At 35.6% G+C, this 26,797-nt stretch overlaps 2 protein-coding genes across 2 annotated transcripts; both read left to right on the forward strand.

Moving 5' to 3' along the window:
- Positions 1-1,749: 1,749 nt before the first annotated feature.
- Positions 1,750-4,139, forward strand: LOC103705518 (aquaporin PIP1-1). Its single transcript, XM_008789252.5, has 4 exons — positions 1,750-2,300; positions 2,920-3,215; positions 3,638-3,778; positions 3,873-4,139. Exons 1-4 carry the CDS (start codon positions 1,970-1,972, stop codon positions 3,966-3,968), a joined length of 864 nt encoding a protein of 287 aa, XP_008787474.1. The 5' UTR covers positions 1,750-1,969; the 3' UTR covers positions 3,969-4,139.
- A 16,061-nt stretch (positions 4,140-20,200) lies between these two features.
- Positions 20,201-26,233, forward strand: LOC103705517 (short-chain dehydrogenase TIC 32, chloroplastic-like). The gene is made up of 8 exons (XM_008789251.5): positions 20,201-20,410; positions 21,236-21,467; positions 21,628-21,707; positions 22,464-22,617; positions 22,796-22,874; positions 24,381-24,465; positions 25,203-25,249; positions 25,847-26,233. The coding sequence occupies exons 1-8, from the start codon at positions 20,305-20,307 to the stop codon at positions 26,003-26,005; spliced, it is 942 nt and encodes a 313-aa protein (XP_008787473.1). The 5' UTR covers positions 20,201-20,304; the 3' UTR covers positions 26,006-26,233.
- The last annotated feature ends 564 nt before the right edge of the window (positions 26,234-26,797 follow it).

The following is a 26,797-nucleotide window of genomic DNA, read 5'->3' on the forward strand; positions in this document are numbered from 1 at the left end:
ATTGAGCAACCTTGAAAGATGCATGGTTTATAAATTTTGGTAAAATGTATGCCAAGATAATGCCACATCAAATTTTTGCCAAGATAAAACTAGATAAATATATTTATTTGATATATATGCGCATACATATAAGTTAAATTAGAAATTTATCACATGTATACAACACAGTGCAAAGTGTCAATAGAGGGAAGCATTTGAAGAATCATGCAAAACTATGAAAAAATGGTTCAAAATAAAGAAAGAAAATTGACCAATATTATCCTTTGTGGTGAACAATGGAAAAACACACCTTTTAATTCTCATTGCCAAATATTTACCATATAAATTATATTCATATGTTCTACCAAAAATTATAAATTATATTCATCTTGTCTTCTCATCGGCTTCATTGCAAAAGATCGACTCTGAGTGACCACATAAGAGTCAGCACCATTTCGCCATGCATGTATTAAGGGTAACTCATCTTTCTATTGAAGTACATATATCAAGGAATATGGTCTAATTGTATCTGACATTACCAAGTACTAATTACTAGCACTATGCATACATATATATAAATATATTAAAGCTGTGTGCCTGAATTGTTTTATTGGCTTTTTGTGATGGTGACAACACCAAATGAGGATGTAGCTCTTGGCCGCGTGCGAAAGCGAGCACCAACTTTTGTCACGAGTCCTCTCACAAATGATTCGATTCCAAGCTGTCGCTTTCCATAACGGTCGTCTTCGCATCGCATATATGACCCTGCTCTCCGGACTGGTGTCCTCACCGTCGGTAAGCGTAAATGAGCTTGACCCTTGAAGTAACATTCTGGCATTTTGGTGCACCTTAATAATTAATTGTTCGTTTGTTATTACTAAACAAATACTAAACGGAAGCAAATACTAAACAGAAAGCTTCTGCCATTCTTTCTCCCTCTTCTTGGGTGGAAAATAAGTTGAACAGTAAAAAGAATAGTGAAGTATGCAAAGAGAGATAGATGATAAGGAGTAAAGGAGAAGGAATTAGGTAGGTTAAGAGGAAATATGGTTGTGTCACAAACACCTTTCTAATATACTTGTGAAGAAATCTGTTGCTTGGCCTTTTTATTAATGAATTAGAAAAAATCCACTTACTTTTATAGCCATTCATGTTGCAAGCATAATATTAATGGCTTTACTTCACAGTCCATCTCTATGCAAAGATAAACCTCTGAGATTGAATCAAGAGTCAGATTAGAGCAGCTGCTGGCCTTCATTGATTCACTGCAAAATGTCGCGCAAAGTATGGTTCTCAATCCAAGTAATTTGGACTCCAACAGCCTTGAAGTTGGGTGCATGGCTGGCATTACAATTACTGATTGTCATATGAAAGCATGAAGATGGATAAGAGTTCTATAGAGGATCCTGTATAATAAATAATACATCAATAACAATTCCTCAATGCAGCATCATTCAGATCATATTTGAAAAGCAAGCATTTGATAAAAAGGTTGCAAGCAGTTCATGAATCAGTCTTTTTTAATTGAACCAAGGATCTAAGATGAATTTTTGTCTGTCAAGGTTGGAACCGTTTAGTACACTAGGGAAGTGTCCTGTCCTTGTATACCCAGGGCCATCAAGTGAAAAATCTCTCTTCTCTTGTTCTCTTCTTAGGTTATACAGTAAGTGCAGTTGTATAGAGTGGCCGGTATGAGACAAGATAAGGCCAAGCCACCTCCCTGTCCATATTACGTAGTATATAAACCCTTTCCAGAACCATCTCTAAGCCACCCCCAGAAGCCAACTTGTATTTTAAATTAACACATAACCCTATCTATTAAGCCCTTATAAAGAAATAATATGAGTTAAATAGCACACCACAAACTTGAGCCATCTGTGTGTCTATAAAAGCCCCCACCCATCCTTGGATTCCACTCGAGTCGCAGGCTTTTCCTTCTTTATTGCTCACATTTTAGGAGAATAGAGTTCTTAGGGAGAGAGGGAGGAAGATGGAAGGGAAAGAGGAGGATGTTAGGCTGGGAGCCAACAAGTTCTCAGAAAGGCAGCCAATAGGGACGGCAGCTCAGAGCCAGGACAAGGACTACAAGGAGCCCCCACCAGCTCCCTTGTTTGAGCCAGGGGAGCTCCAGTCATGGTCCTTCTACAGGGCTGGGATAGCAGAGTTCATGGCCACCTTCCTCTTCCTCTACATCACCATCCTTACTGTCATGGGTGTGGTCAAGTCCAACAGCAAGTGCTCCACCGTGGGCATCCAAGGGATTGCTTGGGCCTTTGGTGGCATGATCTTTGCCCTGGTCTACTGCACTGCTGGGATCTCAGGTCAAGAAACTAGCCCCCTTCCTTCTTTTTCTGTTTTTCTTATCTTTTCTCCATTTTCTTGGTCTCATCTTGGCCTGATAGTGTCATGTTGCCTATTCTCAAGTTGGTATCATCATTACAGATTATATAGGTTGTAAGTTATAATTTTCAGTATTAAAAGGAAGGTTTATATTTGTTTCATATGCCTTTTTCAGTTCTATGGTTTTATCCCTTTCACTACAGTAGGCGCAGGTTAATTTTTTTTTAGTTTTCATTTTGTCAGGAACAAATGCGAAATATTTTTATAAAAAATAAAATGCGAATATATGGCTTTAGTAATTTTTCTCTAAAATCATCTCACCGCTTTTTAATTTTTTAAGTTATTTTTTCCAAAAAGAAATATTGCTTGCTTTCCATTTTCTCTCTTTTCTTTCCATTTATATTATTTATCATTTTGCCAACAATTAATTTTTTTCCATGTACCTCATTTCCACTCCTGAAGGCTTGAACCCCTAGTGTGTGTGTGTGTGTATATATATATATATATATATTCCTCTGGCCTGTTGCTGTAGTTTGGAGCACTCCTTCATTGTTTGAAGGCTGGTTTTGATTTAGTTATTTCCTTTTGCTGAATTGGCAGGTGGCCACATCAACCCTGCTGTGACCTTTGGGCTGCTGTTGGCAAGGAAGCTCTCCCTGACCAGGGCTGTGTTCTACATGGTGATGCAGTGCCTGGGTGCCATCTGTGGTGCTGGTGTGGTCAAGGGGTTCCAGAAGGGGCTCTATGAGAGCAATGGTGGAGGAGCCAATGTTGTGGCTCCTGGCTACACCAAAGGTGATGGCTTGGGTGCTGAGATTATTGGCACCTTTGTTCTTGTCTACACTGTTTTGTCTGCCACTGATGCCAAGAGGAATGCCAGGGACTCTCATGTGCCTGTAAGCAACTCTTTCGATCTCAAGACATGTAGTCAGCCTTCCATTTTCTTTGTAGTGCTATCAATTTATCCATGCATATTTTATCTTTAACTTTGCAGTACTCTTCATGTCTTTATAGACAAATCCTGCTTATATGTATCCCATATTAGTGCTTAAATATAATGGTGCTTAAAAATGGTCCTCTCTTGTTTTGCTTGCTGGGATTCTGTAGCTTTTGAGACTTATTAAGATTTTAACCGTTGCTTTCAAAAAACTATTTGATTCTACAGTTTGCTAATTTTCTGAAACTACTAGAACCTCACAGTTTGCCAACTTTTAAATTTATTATATAAAGATGCTCTCTCCCTGTTTTATTTGGTATGTCTTTGTTTTTTCTTCTCCCCTCGAATTTAAGCTAATAAACTCTGGTGAAATTTACGCAGATCCTTGCTCCCTTGCCTATTGGGTTTGCCGTTTTCCTTGTTCACCTGGCTACCATCCCCATCACTGGAACTGGTATCAACCCTGCGAGAAGCCTCGGGGCTGCCATCATCTACAACAAGGACCATGCTTGGGATGACCAGGTAAGCAAGCCCCTCTTGGTGTGATAACGAGTTCTGTATACTACTTTGATGATAGCTTAGACAACTAATTACATATTCTTTCTCTCTTCCCCAGTGGATTTTCTGGGTGGGACCATTCATTGGAGCTGCACTTGCTTCTATCTACCACCAGGTGGTCATCAGGGCAATCCCATTCAAGAGTAGGCCTTGAGCCATCATCACCGTTACTTATCTCCCCTGTATCTTGTGGCTTGCAACTTGTCTCTCTATCTTCCTATGTATTATTCCAGTACTTTGGCTGTTTATTAGAAGTGTGTAAATTAAGTATGCTTGCATTGCTATCTTATGGAGCAGCTTCTGGAGCATATGCTGCTTTTATTCATTCTCATGTTTATCTTCTTCCAATACACTGATATATCCACCTCTTAAGTCTTATCATAATCCTTTGATAGAGTAAACTAGTTAGAAGTAAGCTTGAAGAAAGATATAAAATTAAAAAGCTAAGATTATTTACAGCTATGGTGATGATGGGGGTGGTTGGTGATGCAATGGAAGGACAATGATGGCAGGCAGAGGATGGATGAAACTTTGGGTGGGTGGTTGGGTTGGTGGTGGGAGCCCACCATCATCATCACATGGAGACTGTGGTTGGAGGATTTCTTTGGCCGGCTGGCTTTGCACTTTTTTGGTGTGCTTTGAAAGTTTCCTCGAGGCTCGAGCACCCTTTCCTCTTGGATAATCTTGCTTAGGCTTTGGAAACTCATGGCCACAGGCCATGTGAGGGAGGATATCTCTCATGTTTCCTGGTTGTCACACAGAGGAGGGCCATGAGACAAGGCTCAGAAGTTTGGTTCTTGTTTCCAACGTTTATGTGTACATTTGGTAAAAATAAACTACTACCTAATCTTTTATATGTTAGTTATTGGAGTGCAAGCGAAGCATCGCAATAAAAGCTTTTGTTGCCCCATTAGACAGCCAAACAAGGGGCCAGAACCATACAATTCGTTTCAAGCTGCAAAAAAATGATTCCAATTTCTAAACTTCATGCCTCTCTCTCTCTCTCTCTCTCTGTGTTTAATTGGATTATTCTCTGAGACCTCCCGTTCCCCTTACCAATTACCAGAATTTCTCATTCAGTCTGTCTGACATGTGATGCTGCCAAAGTCCGGAGCCTAAACAGTTTTTCACCCAAGTCTTAATGGAGCAGAGAACGGCCATCCCTGCCACATTGCAGACTTTGATTCAAGGCGCTGCCCGCGTCTTCTCCTTTTGTGTTATGGAGACTCTCCTTTTATCCTTCATCTCAACCTTTTCCTCATTTGTGCAAATCTCGAGCGGCGAGGGAACCTCAAGAAGCTATGTCTCTGTCAAGCATTTTATCGAACATTTATCGTGCCTCGCAACCCTAGAGAAATAGGATGGGAGATGGAGCGGCTGCGCACGTGGGCACCAACCAGCTCATCCTCTACTAACCTCACCCCCGTGCGTATGTTAAAAAGGGCATGAAATGCGGCAGTCCGCTTACCCTTTCTATGCGGATTTTCTTTCTGCATAGATGCTTTATGCCATGTTCCGTACAGAAATATTTTGGGAATATTGTTTGCGGATTACCGCATGTAACTTCTTATGCGGATTTTCGTCCGCATGGGAATATTTATGCGCGTCCTCCTGTGCCGCCTTCCTACGATGGATCATGCGTGCAAATACCCATATATAGTTTCTATACGGATTTACGTCTGCATACAATATGTATGCGAGAGCTCGCACATGACCCAGTTCCCTAAAATTGTATGCAAATGACCGTATATATGTTTCTATACGGAATGTTGCGGTTTTTTTTTTTTTTTCTAGCAGCTCGCGACTGCTCGCAACAGGTGAACGGGACCCGATAATAGGACCACCCATGGACGGTGGCGAGTTTCAACTCCAACGCCCGTCACCGCCGGAGCGCCGTCAATCGCCTCATCACCTTTCCGATCCCGTTGTGGCTTGCCGGCATCGCCATTGCCATCCTCTCCCTCCCTCCCGCCTCCCCATACACACACACTCTCGCCGGCTCCCGCCATTACCGAGAACTGGAGATCTCGGATCGATCAAAATAAGGGGGATTTACGGAGTTAGGCTGTCTCGGGCCAGGCCAACGAATTTGCCCTGGACTTGGGCCCGGCCTAAGCCCAGCCTAACCTGCTCTTTGCCCAGGTTGCCACGTCATCACGCAACTGATTAAATCAAAATATTACAAAATTTTATTATTTATCTGAAGTGATAATGTTTATTTCCGTAAACTGTAACATAGAAATGAAAGTGCTGTTTTTTATTTCCCAGTTATTATCTATTATTTCTTTTAGTAGTAGCTAATGGCAGCATTTATATATTTATATTATGATCTTATTCCCATTACTTCTGTCATGACAGAAAATAATAGTGTTTCTTGAAGTCTGTTATTTGGAGTATTGACTCAAACAAACCTTGGGCATCTAATAAAGATGTGAACCCATTACTAATAATATGAACATAATATGCATGAGAAAATCTTTATCACTAGATCAAACCTTACTCCAATCACATCACGAAATTAGATTCCAAGGAACAAAAAAAGGCAACTAATAGAAGTAAGGTCTCCCACTTCAACATTCCCACCAAACTGTGGTGAAATCCATGACACCGTATCTTGAAATTTGAGGTTATTTTCCATCCATGAATCGTGTACCATATCTGTTAATGGACACATGCATTCTCTACTTTCTTTTTAGAAGGTATTTGTTTCACTGGATTTTTCGAGAATACCATATTCCTTTTATGTATGATTGAGAAGATTCGTGAGCTACATGTGCATGCACCTTCAATTTTGGTAGTCCCTATAACACCATTATTCAATCATGATATAATTTATGTCATTAAATGAATGATAGCATGCAGGTTTTTTCTTCTTATCTTTAATTGGTTTATGAATACCTCGTAGAATTATGTGTTTTTATTACAAAAAGGACCACCAAAGAAATTTATTATTAGAGCAATTAGTTTAATTTTATGACCCGGAACCTGTATTACCATGTTAATAGCAACTTAGGAAAACCTGGCTAATGTACTACAGATCAAATTGATGTAATAAGCAGAAAAATAGATAGGGAAAAATATCTTGAATTTGTTTTTAGCATTTTAATGGTGGCGCTTGCTTCAAACTTTTTTGTTTTTAATATGGTTATTTGTCATCGTATAAGAGAAGTAGCAAAGATTAATTTTGGCTTGAGACTTGAAATATTATGTATCTCGGCTTATTTCAGAATTGAACAACAAAAGAGGAGTTTTCTATAGATTGAAATGCACTAGATATACTGTGTTTATCATATTTTGTTTAAAACATGGTGTGCATCAAAAAATTAGCCATGGCCTAGCAGTTACATACTCTCTCCAAGGATAAATTATACTGTACACCATATGACGGTGCACCACGCCAATCATATGCCTCGGTTCCAGTGGGCTACATGCATCATGCGTTCGTCTCGAATTATCCCCCCTCGCACCTTATCTCCAAGTGATTTTTGTTGTTCAAACAACGAAACATGTTTCCTTGAGTATCGATCCATGTACATTATCAAGTGGCTAGTCACACTTTCCTTCCATGTGGATTTTGTGGTCAAAATGTGGAAGGTGTTTCCTCTAGTCTTTGATAATTCTCATTATTTTCTTACTTAAATGATCGATAAGATTCTGATATTTATCCTTGAAAGCATTAAAAAAAGAAAAATAAAAGAAAAAAAGATCAAGAAAAAGGAGCATGGCATATGCCCACAAAGAATTAGGGTTCGATCCTAGCTTATCCCACCATTTTTTTTTTTGAAGAGACTAGACTTCAAACAATTAAAGAAGCGGTAGGGAGGAGAGAGATTATACCGATGATTACAAGTCGCAAGCAAAGGCTTTTACACCATCTTTTACCCCTTTTTTTAGCGGGAAGGCTAGGATTGAACCTGATTCTCAAGCTACAATAAACGTAACCTTATTTAAATAGTTACATACTATGACTTAAGAATCAGGGTTCGATCCTAGCTTATCCCACCAAAAAATATTTCACATGCATAAAGAGGAGTAGGGGGAGGGATGACAATCTTGGTTTGGACATTGTTGAGTAGTATTTGAAAAGATAGTGTTTGCTAGCTAAGAGCTTGGATATTTATAGAGAGAAAAAGGTAGAGGGTTTCAAGAAAAATAAAAAAGCTATTAATGCAACGAAGTGATAAGCACAAGTGGAGTGGCATCAACAAAAACAAACACAGTCTTGTTATTTTAACACCAGGATCAGTTACAAATTTGCTGGTTTTGGCTTTGATGGTTTCAGAAAAAACAGGAAAGGCTTTTCCAGTGGGCTAAGTGTATTTAATAATGACATCTAAAATACTATTTCTATCCTTTTTCTAGTCTAATATTATTCTTTTTATTTGGTGAGTAATAAGGTTGCTCTTGGTAATATTTATTTATGTATTTTTTTGTTAAATTTCACAAAAAAGTGCGCTAAAATCTTAGAAAATCAAAGGGCAATAGAATTCATTAATGAGTTCTAAGTTGTCAAAGTTAATGAAAATATTATTTTTTTTTATTTTATGGTTATAATTTTTTTTTTTATTTTATGGTTATAATGCAATCAAAGATGAACAATGTTATTTGTTAAAAGTTATCTTCAATAGTTTTTAGATTTTGCAAATGAAGTGACAACATTTAGTTATAACTATTTTTAAAAATTACTTTGGTGGAAGTCAACATTCTTTTAATAATTTTTTAGCATAAAATCCATCTGTTTAGTGTGATTGTGATCATGAATAATAGAAATTTTAAATGCACTAGATGATGACTTCCTTATAATTTGGAAATCAATTTGTAATTATAAGATACAAATTTATTTTTAGAATGGATAAGTCAAAAAGATTTGTCAATCATTTGAGATATGAAAACTTGATTTTTTTTAAGAAATTATAAATTATCAATTATTGAAACACGACAAGTATCGCCTTTGAGAATTTTTATTAAATCTTAGAAAGGATAATGTTAACATCTAAGGATAATAATTGATAATCATCTCAAGTTACATGATTCTCTAGCATCGATAGGGTATATGATCGATAGTGGTTCATAGTGTATACTACAGCTAACAAACACTGATTCTAAATTTTGGAAATGATGAGCGACAAAAAGCGACAAAAATTGCTTTCTAATTTATGATGCATAACATATATTGTAGTTTGTTTTCCAATGTACAAGAAATACATTAAGACAATTCTCAAGATTTTTTTTTTAAAAAAAGTACATTTGTCGTGTTTCTTGCCCTATATAAAATAGGAAAGACTATAATTGTCACTTTTTGATGCTTCATGATTCGCAAATCTTCTTCCAACTTAGACTGGGTAACTTAGATATTGGTCGTGTTTTATATTTACAGTTTATTTTCCAATTTCCAAGGAACTCATCGAAACATTTCTCAAGATTTGATGTAGACTAGTTTTAAAAAGTACATTTTTGTCGTGCTCTGATTCTTTTCATTTGGAAAATATATATAATTTGAAAAAAAAAACTATACTTTGTCGCTTTTGACATTTCATTATTAGCAAATCTTTCTTAACTTGGGCTAGCTTAGAATGACCCATATTTTCTAGTTATTGTCAATTTTTCAATTTACAAAGAATATATCATTAATGTATATAAATTTTACTTTGATTCCAACTTGACACTACGAATAGATGCAAGTTTCATGTGGCATATATTTTTTCAATGAGATAATAAATTTTATTAATGTGAAATATTTTTCTCAAGAATAGTTTTAGAAAGTTTTTAGGCCTCATTCTATCATTTAATTATTCAAAAAATCTAGGATTACTCATGTCAGGTTCAACTAGTTACAATATTATTTGATGATTTAAAAGTTTTCATTATTTTTGCTTAGTATTATTTCACACATAACAAAAAAAATTATTGAAGGATTTCATATTTATAATTGCCAAGAGTTGATTCTAGCTACTCTGTCGCTAGATGTTGTAATAAAATTTTAACATATTAATTTTGAGCACATCCTACTTATGCAGTCTAATATTTATCTTCTTATTTTTCTTTAAAAATTTGGAAAAGATAAATTGCTATGTAAGCCCAAGAAAATCACTGTGTCCTCGGGGCATGACTTGACAGCCTAGATATTTAATCTTCCTTCTTATCTAACTTCGCCTATTTAAATGCATTTCTTTTTTTTTGTCACAATAAAATTATATTTTCAAGAAAGATAAGAAGCATACAATACAAAGTAAATTGAATAATATATTTTACAAAACTACTCCATGCAAATATAATCTTTGGATTCATAGTCATCCATCAAATGTGTCTAATTTTTCGCACACAATATGCATTGTACATGCTCCACACCATTTATTTATAATTTTATTTCAATAAACTAAAATGGAAATTAATATTATGATAAAAAAGAAATAAATAATAGTTCAAAACCATCCTACTAGATAAGCTCGGTCCACCGGATATTAAATGATTTCAGCCCATAGGAAAAACTTTTCCTGTTTTTCTAAAACCGCTATAAGTAAAACCAACAAATTTGTAACGTATTGTCATGCTAAACCTGAGGGGATTTTGTCTGTTCCTACACCATGCTGCTCCATTTGTGCATATCAATTTGTTGTATTAATAGCAGTTTGCCTTTGTGTTCAACTTTTTATTTGTGGCATTCATAGCTTTCTTTTTTCTTGCTTAATATTTTTGCCTCTTATTCTTTATAAATACCTGAATTCTCGGTTGGTGAGTACAAGCTTCCCAGATCACCTTTTCCCCTTTGCATCTTAGCTCACTCTTAGCATTTCTCCTCCTCCTCCTCCTCCTCTCTCTCCTCTTCTCTCTCTCTCTCTCTCTCTCTCTCTCTCTCTCTCATGAAGGTCTTTTTGGGTGGGATAAGCTGGGATCGAACTCTGGGCCTTAAGCTCATACGTAATGTGTATTGTGAAGAGAGATCACATGATTCCGTAAATCTTAAGGCCCAAGTTCAATCCCAGCCTTCCCACGTCAAAAACTAGAAGATCAAAGAAGATATTGACCCATGCCATGGCACGACGAACAACAAAATATTAAGATCATGCGTCTCTCTTGTTCCCTCTATCATTAAAATGCATGCGGTCACCTTGGCTGCATTTTAGCATTTTTCTAGCATTGGTGTATTTGTATTTATTTTTGGTAGAAAAAAGGCATCAAGTCTGGGTGGGATATAGCACACGAGAGAAATGGCCTGATCTACTCACAGGACTTTCACAAACTAACACTGGCCAAAAGGTAAATGAGGATGATGTCGTCATTAAGTTTATGGTCATCAAAAAATTAACCCCATGGTCTAAGATTTTATGCCATAAGATTCTCTTCGGGCAAATTTTACGTCGGTAAGAAGCTAGTGACTTTTCTTGCAGCTGCAGATGGGGGAGCATGCATGCATGCATGAGCGGGAGGACCATGATGGAGGAGGTGGCAAACCACATGCAGAAGGTGATGATTAATTGGTACGGGAAGCTTGGAGGGAATAATGGCAAGATGGTGTTCCATGAAGTCCTTCAAGAAGGAACCTTGAGGGAGACATTAATGGATGCTTGTGGTCTGACAGATGGTTGGATGGAGAAAAATTTTGGGTCTCTTTGCATGTGATTGAGATCAATGTACAGTGCCTGATTTCAAAGATTGTTTGTATGATCTTTAGTATATTTTTCTCAAATAGTTTCTTGTAAAGTTTCCTTTTTTATCAAGACGACATCTTCAAACATTTGAGAAAATGATTTTAAGATGCAATATTCACTCCGTTATTGTGTTTTATCACTTAGAGAGATCGAGATTTTATTTTATATTACATTATTTTTTTTACTTCTCGGGTACGTACGTATGTATAGGGATTTAGAGTTCTTAAAAAAATAGAAAAGTTAAGAAAGTACAAAAAAAGAATACCACAGATGGTTCAATCGAACAAACCACCCGGGTCAAAACGGATCTTTCTTGAGATACAAATTTTGTTATTTCATTTGAAAATAGATACTCCATAAAATGCGCATGTACTTGGTGGGTTATAATTGAGAATTGAGGCAAAATCTACCTATCTTTAGGATGAATTGCTCATAAATTGGAAAACAAATAGTAGCTATGAGACATGATCCGTCGTTGAGCTAGTTCAAATCAAAAGAAGATTGTCCGCCCAATACGTTTGCCTTTTCCACTTTATGATCACACAAAGTATTATATGGCCAAGTGCAAGTTTCTTAAATCCCCCCTTTATGTATCTCTGCTGTCTCTCCACTACTGTTCTTCTTTTCTTATTCTTTTCATATGTGAGGTATGAGAAGCCACTGTGCTCTCGGCAAAACCCCCCTCCACAATCTTCAAACAATATTGTTTGCCTCTCTCTCTCTCTCTCTCTCTCTCTCTCTCTCTCTCTCTCTCTCTCTCTCTCTCTCTCTCTCTCTGGGTATCTCTTGATTGCCAGCCTTTTAGGTGGGATAAGCTGGGACTGAACTCTGGGTTTTAAGCGATAGTAGTATGTGTTTTCTAAGAGAAATCACATACAATGAATCTTAATCCCCAGGTTGACTCCCAACCTTTAGTTTTTCTTTACCTGTATTTGTATTTTTTTTTTTAGTACAACGGCGGCTCACACTCGACGGGTGTGGATGCGGCCAACAAAATCAGAAAACAAAAGACCAGATAAGGGTTCTGGCACTGTGCCGCGATCCATCCATACGAAACTTATAGAGTAATGAACCGCAAAGGAAGCAATCCAGTTAGCAGCACCGTTTGCTTTCCTGTAGACCTGCATGGCCTGATGGAAGCCATACTCCTCCAGTAGTTTGCGAATATCGTGGAGCAACAACATGCCTTCACCTGCACGTCTCCAGCTCTGGATCCAATCGATCACTGTGGTGGAATCTCTCCTCGAGGAGTGTATTTGTTTTTAGTAGGAAAGACTTCACTCCTGCGTGGAACAGCTCACGAGAGAAATGACTAATCTAGTCACCTTGACACAGGAATGTTGGTTCAAATACGAGCACCGTATTCTAATGGTCTGACCATCGACTTGGTAACTGCGAGTAACTTTGCCCTAACTTTTTTGACTTAACCAAGCTCAAGCACACGTGTTTGCAAGTGAGGTTTTGATTTCCAATGTACAACAAATTCTTCGTCAATGCAACTATCGTGACTCATGACCATGATCTACAAAAGTATGCTAATTTTGTACAATATATACTTGCAAATCAAACAACAAACTTCATTTGTTAAGAAAAGTATATTTTGACATTCTATGAAAAAAAACCTTTTGAAAGTAACTTTTGTATTATTAAATCATTTCATCATTCACAAATTGTAATACTCATTCAGGTAAAGTTTAGGGTCCACTGTCATTCAATAGTTTTAGTAGAAGTATTGCACAAAGCCCTCTAAATCTTTGAGATCCATGGGGCCTAATGATGTAAGAAAATATTTCTCAAGATTTGATATAAATCATTTTTAAAAAAGTAGCATTTGTGATGCTTGGATTCTTTATCAATTGTAAGGTATATAGTTTTGAAACATTACAAGTTGTTGCTTTCCAGGGCTTCATTATTAGCGAATCCTCTTAAGATTTGGACTAGCTTAACTATTGGCCATGTTTTTATGGTTTCTTTTCTAATTTACAAGGAGCTTATAAAAATATTTCTCGAGATTTGATGTAAATCATTTTGAAAATGTCATTTGCTGTGTTTCGATTCTTATCGCTAGTAAAGCACATATTTCTAAAATAATATAACTCGTCACTTTTCAAAGCTTCATGATTGGTGAGTTTACTTCTGATCCAAACTAGATTAATAATTAACCAAGGATATAGTTTGTTTTCTAATGTACAATAAATACATTAAGACAATTCTCAAGATTTGATTTAAATCATGTTTTTAAAAAAAGTACATTTGTCGTGTTTCAATTCATATTACTTGCACTATATAAAATAGAAAAGATTATAATTGTCACTTTTCGATGCTTCATGATTAGCGAATCTTCTTCCAACTTAGACTAGATGACTTAGATATTGGTCGTGTTTTATATTTATAGTTTGTTTTCCAATTTTCAAGGAACTCATCAAAATCTTTCTGTAGATTAGTTTTAAAAAGTACATTTTTGTCGTGCTCTGATTATTTCCATTTGTAAAATATATTTAATTTGAAAAAAAAACTATACTTTGTCGCTATTGACATTTCATAATTAGCAAATATTTCTCAACTTGTGCTAGCTTAGAATGACCCATATTTTCTAGTTATTGTTCATTTCCCAATTTACAAAGAATATATCATTAATGTATATAAATTTTACTTTGACTCCAACTCAACACTATGAATATATGTAAGTTTCATGTGGCACATATTTTTTCAATCAGATAATACATTTTATTTATTTGAATTATTTTTTCTCAAGAATAGTTTTAGAAAGTTGTTATGCCTCATTCTATCATTTAATTATTCAAAAAATCAAGGATTACTCATGTCAGTTTCAACTAGTTACAGCATCATTTGATGATTTAAAAGTCATCGTTATTTTTGCTTAGTATTATTTCACACATAACCAAAAAAATTATTAAAAGATTTCATATTTATAATTGCGAAGAGTTGATTCTAGCTAGTCTGTTGCTAGATGTTGTCATAAAATTTAAACATATTAATTTTGAGCATATTCTATTTATGCGGTCTAATATTTATCTTCTTATTTTTCTTTAAAAATCTAAAAAAGATAACTTGCTATGTAAGCCCAAGAAAGTCACCATGTCCTCGGGGCATGACTTGACAGCCTATATATTTAATATTCCTTCTCAACTTACTTCACCTATTTAAATGCGATTCTTTTCTTTTGTCAAAATACAAATTATATTTTCAAGGAAGATAAAGAAGTATACAATACAAAGTAAATTGAATAATATATTTGACAAAATTACTCCATACAAATATAATCTTTGTATTCATAGTCATCCATCAAATGTTTCTATTTTTTCGCACACAATGTGCATTGTACATGCTCCACACCATTCATTTATAATTTTATTTCAATAAAATAAAATGGAAACTAATATTATGATAAAAAAGAAATAAATAATGGTTCAAATACCATCCTACTAGATAAGCTCAATCCACCGGATATTAAATGATTTCAGCCCATAGGAAAAACTTTTCCTGTTTTTCTAAAACCGCTATAAGCAAAACCAACAAATTTGTAACGTATAGTCATGGTAAACCTGAGGGGATTTTGTCTGTTCTTACACCATGCTGCTCCATTTGTACATATCAATTTGTTGTATTAATAGCTTTCTCTTTTTTTTTGCTTAATATTTTTGCCTCTTATTCTTTATAAATACCTGAATTCTCAGATGGTGAGTACAAGCTTCCCCCTTGTATCTTAGCCAACACTGTGCATTTCTCCACCTCTTCCTCCTCATCTTTCTCCTCTCCTCTCCTCTCCTCTCCTCCTCCTCCTCTCTCTCTTTCCCCCTCTCTCTCCCCCTCTCTCTTGTGAAGGCCTTTTTGGGTAGGATGAGCTGGGATCGGACTCTGAGCCTTAAGCTCATAGGTAGTGTATTTTGAAGAGAGATCACATGATTCAATAGATCTTAAGGCTCAGGTTCAATCCCAGCCTTTCCACTTAAAAAAATAAGAAGATCGAAGAAGACAGCAACCCATGCCATGGTGCCGCCAACAACAAAACAAGAAGATGAGTCTCTCTTGTTCCCTCTATCACTAGTCTAAGATTTTATGTCTTAAGGTTCTCTTCGTGCAAATTTTACCTTGGTAAGATGCCCATGACTTTCTTGCAGCTGCGAATGGAGGAGCAGACATACATGCATGGGCTGGAGGACAACAATGGAGGAGGTGGCGAACCACATGCAGAAGGTGATGATTACTTAAGCTCGGAGAGAATAGTAGCAAGGAGGTGTTCTGTGAAGTCCTTCAAGAAGGAATCTTGAGGGAGAAATTAGAAGCTTGTGGTCTGATGGATGGTTGGATGGAGAAATATTTGTTGGATCGACGCAGGGACTGCTTGTTGGATCTTTGTAGTATATCTTTCTCAAATAGTTTATTGGAAAGTTTTTTATTTTATCAAGACAACATCTTTAAAATTTTGAGAAAATAATTTTAGGATGCAATTTCACTATGTTATTGTGCTTTATCACTTATAAAGATTGAGATTTTATTTTATTTTATTTTGCAAAGATCGAAAGTCCTAAGAAAAAAGAAAATTTAAGAAAGCACAAAAAAAATATTATGGAGAGTAATTGAATCTAGAAAACCATTAACCTAAAGCATTGAATCGGACTGTTTAATGAACAAACGGCCCGAGCAGCGGTCGATTGATACCATTTTTGAGGAGCTCTGTTCGAGAAGAAGCACCAGCTCTTATCGAAATTGATCTTTTGCCCATTACAATCAGCTTCTTACTTCTTTCCAGAAAGATTTTCAGTGCGTACCCAATCATGGTGGTAGAGGATATCTAACCACCATGGATTGAAGCATATTATTTATGAAGCAAAATGTAGAGATCATCGGTTGAGCTGCATTTGACTCGTGGTTGAACTAGTAAGTCATGATCAGACCTCCTAATGGATTGGTTCATTAAAACACTAGTCACACTCAGAGCATTCTAATCCTTGTCAATTAAATCTATCATGACCTGCAACTAATCTTCAATTTGATTTTCTTCCCAATGAATATGTGCTATTTTGACAGGCTCACTGAGTTTTTTATTTTTCAAAAGGCAAAGTAGATTGTTTTGAAAAAGTATCACTGCTTCATGATTTGTGAATCTTTTTCTGACTCAACGAAGCTCGATCATGGGTCATATTTTCAATTAAGGTTTGATTTTCAATTTATAATGTAAAAAATTCATTATCAATAAAACTAAGATTAATCATGGCTCACGATTATTACAATCCACTGCGAACATATGAATTTTGTGTAATATCTATTTTTTGATAAAATAGTGCACTTAACTTATTAAGAAGATAGATCTCGATATTCAACAAAATAGATTTTGAAAGGTCCCTTTATGACATTCAAGATTGGAAAAGGTTGGTTGTAGCTTATACCATCATTCGACGGCTTTGTGGAGTTACTACACTAATCATTGTCAATGTTTGAGATTCATGTGATGTAATGAATCTAAGAGTACATTTTCTAGATTCAAAATAAATCACTCTAAAAAGTGATATTTGCCATGTTTCAATGCTTTATCACTTGTAAAATTCATAATTCTAATTAAAACTATAAATTGTCGCGTCCTATAACTTCATGATTAACAAATCTTCTTTTGACTTGAACTAGCTTGACAATGGATCATGTCTCATAACTTCTATTTGTTTTACAATTTATGAGCATTCATCCTTAATATAGATATATTTTGCCATGATTCTCAATTATAACCCAACAAATAAATGTTCATTTTATACAATATCTAATTTTCAAATGAAATAACAAAATTTATAGTTATTAAGAAACATTTTTATCAAGAAAGAAATATTTTAGCTTTCAACAAAATTACTCTTTTTTTCTCTATATATCACTTTATTATTTAAGCAAAATCTAAGATCAATGAGTCGGTTCCCACCAAGTACAACATAAGTCATGGTTTGATAGAGTTATTACTATGTAACAATAAAGCCATTTTCCAATAATCTTGTTCATTCATAAAGTCTAGTTCATTTTTCTTAGTGATATTATGACTACAATCAATAAAATTATGAAAGGGATATCTATCTTATTTATAACTTCAAAGAGTTGAGTCTGGCCATTCCTGGCACCAAGCACCACCATAAATTTTTGAAACATTAAGCTGAACATGTATCATTTGTGAACTCTAACATTTCTCCACAAAATTTTTATAAAAAAAATAAAAAAAGAGAAAAGACTGTAATCTCGAGACAGTCGTGATGGCTTGAATTGTTATAGCTTGGGGATGTCCAAGAATATAGTCAAGATATTTAATCTCCGAGTTCATATAATTTTTCTATTTCAGTACACTTCCTTTTTGCTAAAATATCCCTTGTATTCTATAAAATAAAAGATGCACAAACTAAATGAAGAATATATACCCAATTCACTTCAAGCAGATAAGCGATGGAATCTTAGTCGTCCATCGAATGCCACTCATCTTGTGCATCCATGCATGTGCATTGCATGTGCATGCTTAGCACCAGCCATGAATAATATCATTGCACTAAATTATTGGAAAATGTAATGTTATACTAGAAAAAAGGGAAAGGAATTATATTTTAAATATTAATTCGCTAAATAAAAGTCCACAGGAAAAAACTTCTCCTGTTTCCCTAATACCACCACGGCTATTCTCAACAAATATGCGACTAAACCTCACGCTAAACACAAAAGGATTTCGGTCCGTTCTTGCACCATGGCACTCCACTTGTCCATGCATTAATAGCTTTTCTATTGCATTAATAGTGTTTTCTCTTTTTTTGGCTCAATGCTTGTCGTTTGTAACATTAAAATCTTTTCTTTCTTTCTTTCTTGGCTCAATATTTTTGCCCTTTTTACTTTATAAATACTTAAACTCTTGGAGGACTATAGGTGCAAGCTTTCCAAATCTCTTTTCCTATATGCATCTTGGCTATCTCTTACGTTTTGTTATCTTTCTCTTACTCTTTTTGAAATTCTACATTACATCTCTTGAAGGCTTTTTTGAGTGGGACAAGCTGAGATCGAATTCTGAACTTTAGAAACATATCTTTTCTAAGAGAGATCATATAAAGTAACAAATCTTAAGGTTCGGGTTCAACCCCAATTTTCCAACATTTTTTTTAAAAAAAAGAAAACAAATAAGAAGAAGATCAAACATGATAATGATCAACAAAGTAACAAGGTGAATCCCTCTTGTTCCCTCTAGCACTAAGACAAGCTTAGTTTGATTATATTATAGCTTCTACGTGACATTGTGTATTTTTTCACTTTTGGTACATGAAAAATTTGATATGGTCACGAGAGGTATGGGCTAATATAGTCGATTTGCTCCTTGACAGACTAGCAATTGAAATGTGAATAATTACAGCATCTTCTGATGATCTTGTCATTAAGTTTGTAACTATCAGGAAAATTTTTTAGTCCTTGTGAGACTTTATCTTATTCGTTCTCTTTCATTGTTCCATAAAATCACAAAAGTAAAATATTTTATGTATTTATTTATCTTTTTTGTTTATTTTGGTAGAATTCATAGGTAGTGGACTACAAAAAATGGAGGGTAGTCCTCTCTCATAAATCTCCTAAACCTCCAAACTAGACTATTACTATCTATTTGCCATTGAGGCATAAAGATTGTAAATCTTGATTTTTAAGGTAAAAAATATCAAGGGCAAAGCTTTGACCCCACACCAACCCCCACCCTTTGTAAATCGCAGTAAGTTGGAGCAATACTCTTCTTTGAGATTCTTTTTGGGGGGATATGCACAACGCTAACCATAATAAAGATATACCATAAATAGTTCAACTCTTGCTTAGAAGAGATAAAAGATGAGTGCATTAGCTAAAAGCTTTAGTAGAAGGCATTTATCTTATGAAGGATTACAACTGTTGCTGCTTTCTCTTCCTTTTTTTTTCTTTTTTTTTTTTGATAAAAGCGGCATTTCATATAATTCTAATGTGAGTACATCCTGCCAAATCAAAAAAAAGTAAAAAAAGCTGCTTTCTGGCCATCAATTTTTCTTCTCATGTTTACACATGGGCCCCAAATTAGATCATTCCAGGATCAAACGAGGTCGGACTTGGGCTCCTACAACCAGGACTTGCCATTCTTCATTTAATTAATTGGATGGTTGCCGACTACACTAAGCGCCCAACTAATTCGAAGGTTCACTGTGTCCCCGATTTGAAGTCAATCAGATGGTAGCATGACTCTTAAAAGATATCTATAAATGGCATGTTAGAACCAAATCTTGTTGTCGCCGACGTAGACAAAGACTTTAGGACAAATTTGGTTGAAAAAAATTGAACTTTGTAATGAAAATAAAAAAAAAGTGATTTCCATTCTAACTATTTGTTGGAAGGAGTCCGAGTATTCAGTCTAAAGACTATTAACTATAAATGCATTAAGATCTTCAAAAGGCTATTGAGCTGTTCTTTGAAGGAGTCTCCTTTCTATTTTAATTTTATGGGATAATAGAAATGTCTCGATCCTTCAAAATTTAATTCTTGCTCTTTCTCGGTATTTATAAGCAATTTATTTCAATTCTGATTTGGCTTTAATTTTGATGGCAAATCAAACAAGCCATTAATGTTTCATTTATGGAGATATCTACACCTTAATTTGGATTAAAAAAAATCATTCTACAGTTGTCGTCCAATAAGCATTGGACCCAACCCGTTCGGTTCAATAGATCTTGATGTCATCCATCACCTCACCTCATTAAGTGCTAGCTTCCTCGACTCATCGTACCCAAAAAAAAAAAAAAATCGTTGGGTTTATATCACCAACCGGAGGCTGGGTCTTGTTTCTTGGAGAGAAAGAGAGAGATGTGGCCGTTTAGCAGGAAGGGGCCTTCTGGGTTCTCGTGGTATTCGACCGCAGAGGAAGTCACCCAAGGATTCGATGGCTCTGGCCTCAGCGCCATCGTCACAGGTCTCTCTCCTCTCTTTTTTTTTTTTCCGATTAAGTAAATATTTTGGAGTTCAGATTTTGGTCGATTGGTTTTGATATGATCTTGGATTGAGTTTAATGATGGTCGTTTTGATTTATCTTTAGTTCTTCGATTTTAATCACTGGGAGGACAATGCTAGAAGTTCGATCCAACTGTTGTTTATGAGTCTGAGAGAGAGTATTTATCTTATGTCGGTGGATTGGATTTTAATCTTTTTATTGGGTAATTTTGGCCACTTTATAGTTGGCTTGATGAAGATTTCACTCTGGAGTATTTTGGGGTTTTTCCTGGGGATTTTTGCTTGTGGGATTTGGGCCTGACTGGTGCCGGTGGTGGTAATAATTAGATTTTCGCGAGTACGGAATTTTTGTGATCTAGATTCATTTTACATTAAAATATTCTCTCTTCCTTGTATATCCATGGTAGATTTTATTATGAGTGTTTTCTAACTCGAGGAAATGAATTGTTTTATTCATTTGTTCGTTCGTGTCTTTGTAAGGTTTTGAGAAAGTTTTGCTTTGAATGCTTGTAGGAAGTAAAGAAGATACCGTGTGGAGAAGGCTTGACTTTAAGAACTCATTAAAATTGATATGCCTATATGAATTCACAATATTGCCTTCTTTACTTTCATGAATGCAATATGTTCTGTATTCGCGTATTCTAGTTCATCGACTTGATTTGAATGTGTTTTGGTGGAGCATGAGAATTACTTTTGAGGCTATAATAGCCTTTATGGATTATTCATCCTAGTGTTTTATGGATTATTCATGCTAGTGTTTTATTCAGTTAACCATCATGGTTTACAGGAGCATCAAGTGGAATCGGCTCTGAAACGGCCCGAGTTCTTGCACTGCGTGGTGTTCATGTAGTCATGGCAGTCCGGAATTTGTCTGCTGGCGCCAGTGTCAAGGAAGCAATAGCGAAGGAAATTCCTGATGCAAAAGTTGATGTCATGGAATTGGATCTCACATCAATGGCTTCAGTGAGAAGATTTGCTTCGAACTTCAATAACCTGAATCGTCCACTGAATATCCTCATGTAATATGCCTCTGAAACATAAATTACTAAGAATAGTGATTTTTGTGGAAGTTTGTCTTTACATGAATTATTAGGTGTTTTCTACAATGTCTAGAGACTTATACCTTGGTAACTCCATCGATATACAAAATGACAACTGATATGTTTCTATTATTGAAAGTAACAATGCAGGAGTTATGGCGACACCCTTCATGCTTTCACAGGATGGTATAGAGCTGCAGTTTGCAACAAACCATGTAGGTAAGAGACAAAACATCTCACCATCCTATATTATTGTATGCATCATGAAAAATTTTAGAATTTTCTAAACTGTTGTTCATTGATATAGCCACAGAGGTATCTCTCTTAGACAAAATACTAGTCCTTCTGCATAATAAACCAAAAGGCTTTTGTACTCATTCATTTAATAAGTTTTTTGTTTTAGCTTTACAAGTTTATTGGAGGCTAATGCTAGAATAAGTTCATGATGTCCCTTTGGTTTCATATGGAGGAGGAATGGAGAATATAAAATATTCACCTTCTGTTGTATTCATTGCATAGAATTTTGTCACTTGGGAGAAATAAATTGTTCCTAAAAAATATAAAGTGGCAGTTTAGGAAGTCAAAAAGATTTAACTAAACTACATGTCTTTTTTGTGGAAGGGAATCTTTATACATATTGTTTGCATATTTGAATGGAATCATGCAATGTATACTCCTTGCATACCCCAATCATCCAATTCTTCATTTTCTCTTCTGCTTCCCCTGATTTTTTCTCCTATTTAAGCTGGCTTGAGAGATTCTGCATATGTTATTAGCTTTCTTGTTAGGTTGTGTTTGACGTCAGAACATTGAACCTCCATTCTTTTTTTTTTTCTAATTGTAGGATTGAGTAGCCATTGCACGATTTACATGTGATTTTTTTTTAATTGTAGGAATTTCTTTCATCATCTTTTCACTGTTTGTGTTTAATGTGATGTCTGAATATAGATGATAAGAATATCTCATGTTTTGCAGGTCATTTTCTTTTAACACATCTTCTGTTGGAGAACATGAAGAATACATCTCGCGAGTCAAAAATAGAAGGAAGGATCGTTAATGTTTCATCAGAGGGACATAGGTTTGCCTATCGCGAAGGAATTCGTTTTGATAAGATAAATGATCAATCAGGGTATGTGTCCTAACCATATTGTTCTGGTAGGATCTTTATTGGTAATTTGCCAAATTGATCACAGTGGTTTCAGTCTTTGTTATTTATGCATTCCCTCTATTATATTAGTTTGTGATCAGGTTACTGCTCTGTTCTCGCAGATGCACAACTAAATTTTTTCCAACTTGTTCACTTACAGGTATACCAGTTTTGGTGCATATGGGCAATCAAAGCTTTCAAACATATTGCATGCTAATGAACTTTCCAGACGTTTTAAGGTATTCACTATGATGGGCATTGCATTCAATTTTCTGTTTCATGGCTGTGACCTTATGTAACCAGTTCTGTTGCTGTTGTTTCTGGGAATTACTGTTTGTTGATCCATTTCTGTTTTGAGACATCCAACAACAATTGTCATCAAGTTGATTTAGAGCATTCTTACTGGCAATCTGCTAGTGGTAGCTTTTTTACAATTATAAGTAGGCCTTTTGTTTTGCCCATTGCTCAAGCATCCATATTACCATTTCTGCTTAAGTCTAGTGGATTCAAAAAATTATTTTTATAAATTTGTAAATTTTCCATTGTTAGACAAGGAAACAATGTCTTAGATCATGCATTCACTGCTGCACCAGATGGGTACCAATATCAACAATACCATATGGGTTCACTTGATATATGCAATCCTGATCCAATGCCCAAAGCTAAAAAGCCATATAAACATACAGATTAGAAATAAAAAGGCACTATATGATATTTTATGTACCATAAGCTAATAATTTGTGAAATTGTCATTGTTTTATTGATCAATGCTGCAAAGTAGAAGAACTTGTAGATGCCATTTGAAGGAGCTGCGATAGATTTTCCTGAAAAAGTTCACTAAATCTCTGTGGTAAAGGTCACCAGGTCACCTTCAAAACACATCTTTTTCATCCTTTATCACAATGTTGCACTGCTGTCTTTTGATTTGCCATAAATCTATAATCTCTTACTTATTTTTAAGAAATAGGGTATTTAGTTATTTTTAGCCAACAAAGTGGAGGCTGATTATACTTATTTTTAGTTATCCATAGATAAATTTTAAATTGGCTTGGAAGAGAGTTATTGTACGCTAGAATCTTTTTGACTTCAATCTAGGGTATTTAGCCAACAAAGCTTGGCTTCAATTTGTGGATATACATGTAGGGTGGCCGATAACAGTGAATTTGTAGGTAACTTTCTTGACCTGGAGGTAGGCTTCTTGTCTTTCTGGACTATCAGTTGCTATAAAGTCCATGAACAGCTCGCTATTGGAGCTCTCTTGGTTTTATATTATTGTGATCAGATTTATGATTTTTGGTGTCATCTCTTATTTTAGATTCACTACTTTTTCCTTTTCAACTTGATTTGTTTGAAAAAAGATTAATTCTATTATCTTCTTGCTACTAATAAAGTTGTCCCCTTTACCAATCAGAATGAGGAAAAAGAAATCAAAGCTTATTTCTTTTAAATGATTCAAAGTTAAATAGTGGCAAGTTGTTAGAGACTTGGCATGAAATTAAGTCCAACACTATAGATGAGCCTCCAAAATGGTAGATTGTAGTATCATCTTGTGCTGGTCCATGCACTGAAGATTGCCTTTGGTTTCTTTCTTAGACTGTACTGGTTCTTATATAATTTAGAATTCACTTACTCGAGTTGGTTTTAATACTGTTTTCTGCACGTTATTATCATCAGCATTTGTTTTGGTGTATACTTCTGCTGACATCCCTGCACAGAGATGACAGTAGGTTATTTGGTTTGAACAGGAAGAAGGTGTGGAAATAACAGCAAATTCTCTTCATCCAGGATCAATTGTCACAAATCTTCTGCGCTATCACAGTTTTATTGATGGTAAATATCTGATAGTCTAAATTCACTGCTGTTCAAGCATTATCTATAGTATTAGATTTGCAAATGGCATGTTTTCTGATGCATGAGTGATTTCTGTGTGTCACTGCTGTTCAAGCATTGTCTATAGTATTAGGTATGCAAATGGCATGTTTTCTGATGCATGAGTGATATCTGTGTGTCTGAACTGCCAAGTTTTAAAAATCAGCTTGTATCTCCTTTTCCTATGTTCTTACATCTGACATGAGTGATATGAAACTGTGATCATGAAGACCCAGCACACTGCTTACTGTGCAAGAATATTGTTTGATGTGATTCTCTCATACTAATGCATTACCATGCAGTTAATTGATACTAGATTATGTTACTCATTAGTAACCTAATTTGTCTATTACATTGCATGGCCGACATATTTTATATTAAATTTGGTTTTTTAATATTGAATATTGTATATCATCATAATGAGGTGAATATAGTGGCATGGTCTTCTCATCATTGAATCAGCTTGTGCCCATGCTTCGGTTTTGCTGAATGACACAAGCACAACATTTAGTTGCGTGAATCACTGCTTAAAGATGATAAAACTCTTGATCTTTTTGGTAGTAATTTTTTTAGATCTATTTGATCATTCCTAGATAAATTTTGCACAGCAGATTCTTATATTAATTTTATGCATTCATTTGGAGGATTCTGCATATGAGGTTCTAGCTGACTGACATTCTGCATTTCCTTTAATGCAGTTCTTTCTCGAACAGTTGGGAAACTTGTACTGAAAAATGTTCAGCAGGTGAGTTTTAAAATCAGTAACGTTTGGTCAGAGTAAACTCTCTATGAAACAAACACTACTGATCACCTATTAGTTGGATCATACCATATGCTTTGATGTGTGTCTTGGTGGTTGAACCTTGGAAATGTTGGATGCCTGAGGTTCTCTATAGTTTGTGCACACAATCACAATGCACTCATCTCCATATGTTCCCACATATATGTCTGGGAGTGGGGCAGGCCCTGATTTAATTTACTTTCAATCACTAATAGATTTTTCTTAAAGACTTAATCTACTGTAGACCATTGTTGAACGACTTCAAGTTTAAGAAGTTAAACACTAAGGTTAGCACTCTATTAACAACCAACTTCTTTGTTCTTATCAAATTAAAGATTTACTTCTGCCAATGCTCATGGGTGTAAGCACAGGAAGTGTCGTTGCATAAATGGAAGAAACCTGCTTCCAATACTACAACCCTTTGCTTTATGTTTTAGGCATGACTATCTCAGCCAGCACATTAGCAAGTAAAGATGAAAACTGGAATTATGCACCAGTGTGGCAGCTGGATTTGTTTCTTGTGCCGAGCTGCCCAATGATGGCAATTCTTTTTCTTAACAGGGGGCAGCAACCACATGCTACGTCGCATTGCATCCTCAAGTGAAAGGGGTGAGTGGAAAGTATTTTAGCGACAGCAATTTAGGGGAGCCAAGCGCAAAAGCTAAGGATCCAGACCTGGCAAAGAAACTTTGGGACTTCAGCGTGGATTTGATTAGCTGATATATCCATATTGTTCTTGAAACTAGACTGCCTTCCGATCTTTCCCAGTACACATGATGTTTTTAAACAGGTCAATTTCCTGAGAATGTGCTCATGATACTTGGATTATTCTAGGTATCAGGTGGCTGGTATTGTTTGGTGTTTGGCTTTTCGTGCTGGAGCTTAGCTGCATGTAACTTTTCTGTTTTGGTATATAACAATTCTAATATTGTTTGGTGTTTGGCTTTTCGTGCTGGAGCTTAGCTGCATGTAACTTTTCTGTTTTGGTATATAACAATTCTAAGTTGTGTAACCTGCTTTCCACCAGAGATAAACAAAGGCCTGTTAAAGATTCTACAGGAAAGCTTTCTGATGCCTCCTTGTACTCTCCAATGGGAAGGATGGTTTGAGGTGATTATTGCCTTGATTAGTGAGAGATTGAGGTGCTGTTCGTACCTATGCTGTCTGGACTCAATCACATGAACCTGGGCTCTCTTGCGAATCAAACATGAAAATCCTACAACTGAACGCTTATCCACTCACGATGCTCTGATTTGAAAATGGAACCTCTCCTGCATTGGAGAGAACTCGGAGTGCTGGGATATTGCACCAATGGTGACCTTCATGAAATTGCTGAAATACTCTTGCAATGAAACACCAAACGTTGTGATCTTGCCAATCCATACTCTTGTACCCGCTATCAGGTGATGGTGGATTATATTTCCACATTTTACTGCATCCATCAACAGGCAAGGGAACAATAATTCTCCGTCCAACCATCATGGGCAGGTGGAGAATGTTCAATCCGTAGGT

Source organism: Phoenix dactylifera, chromosome 16 (genome assembly GCF_051530095.1).
Source record: "Phoenix dactylifera cultivar Ajwa chromosome 16, Ajwa_hap1_PhDact_Kaust_v1.1, whole genome shotgun sequence".
Lineage (NCBI taxonomy): Eukaryota > Viridiplantae > Streptophyta > Magnoliopsida > Arecales > Arecaceae > Phoenix > Phoenix dactylifera.

Excerpts from the sequence above, each read along its gene's own strand:
- LOC103705517 (XM_008789251.5), top strand. The coding sequence starts at position 20,305 with ATGTGGCCGTTTAGCAGGAAGGGGCCTTCTGGGTTCTCGTGGTATTCG. Across the intron at positions 20,411-21,235 it reads CCTCAGCGCCATCGTCACAG|GAGCATCAAGTGGAATCGGC; the intron begins GTCTCTCTCCTC and ends CATGGTTTACAG. Across the intron at positions 21,468-21,627 it reads CGTCCACTGAATATCCTCAT|TAACAATGCAGGAGTTATGG; the intron begins GTAATATGCCTC and ends TATTATTGAAAG.
- LOC103705518 (XM_008789252.5), top strand. The coding sequence starts at position 1,970 with ATGGAAGGGAAAGAGGAGGATGTTAGGCTGGGAGCCAACAAGTTCTCA. Across the intron at positions 2,301-2,919 it reads CTGCACTGCTGGGATCTCAG|GTGGCCACATCAACCCTGCT; the intron begins GTCAAGAAACTA and ends CTGAATTGGCAG. Across the intron at positions 3,779-3,872 it reads ACCATGCTTGGGATGACCAG|TGGATTTTCTGGGTGGGACC; the intron begins GTAAGCAAGCCC and ends TCTCTTCCCCAG.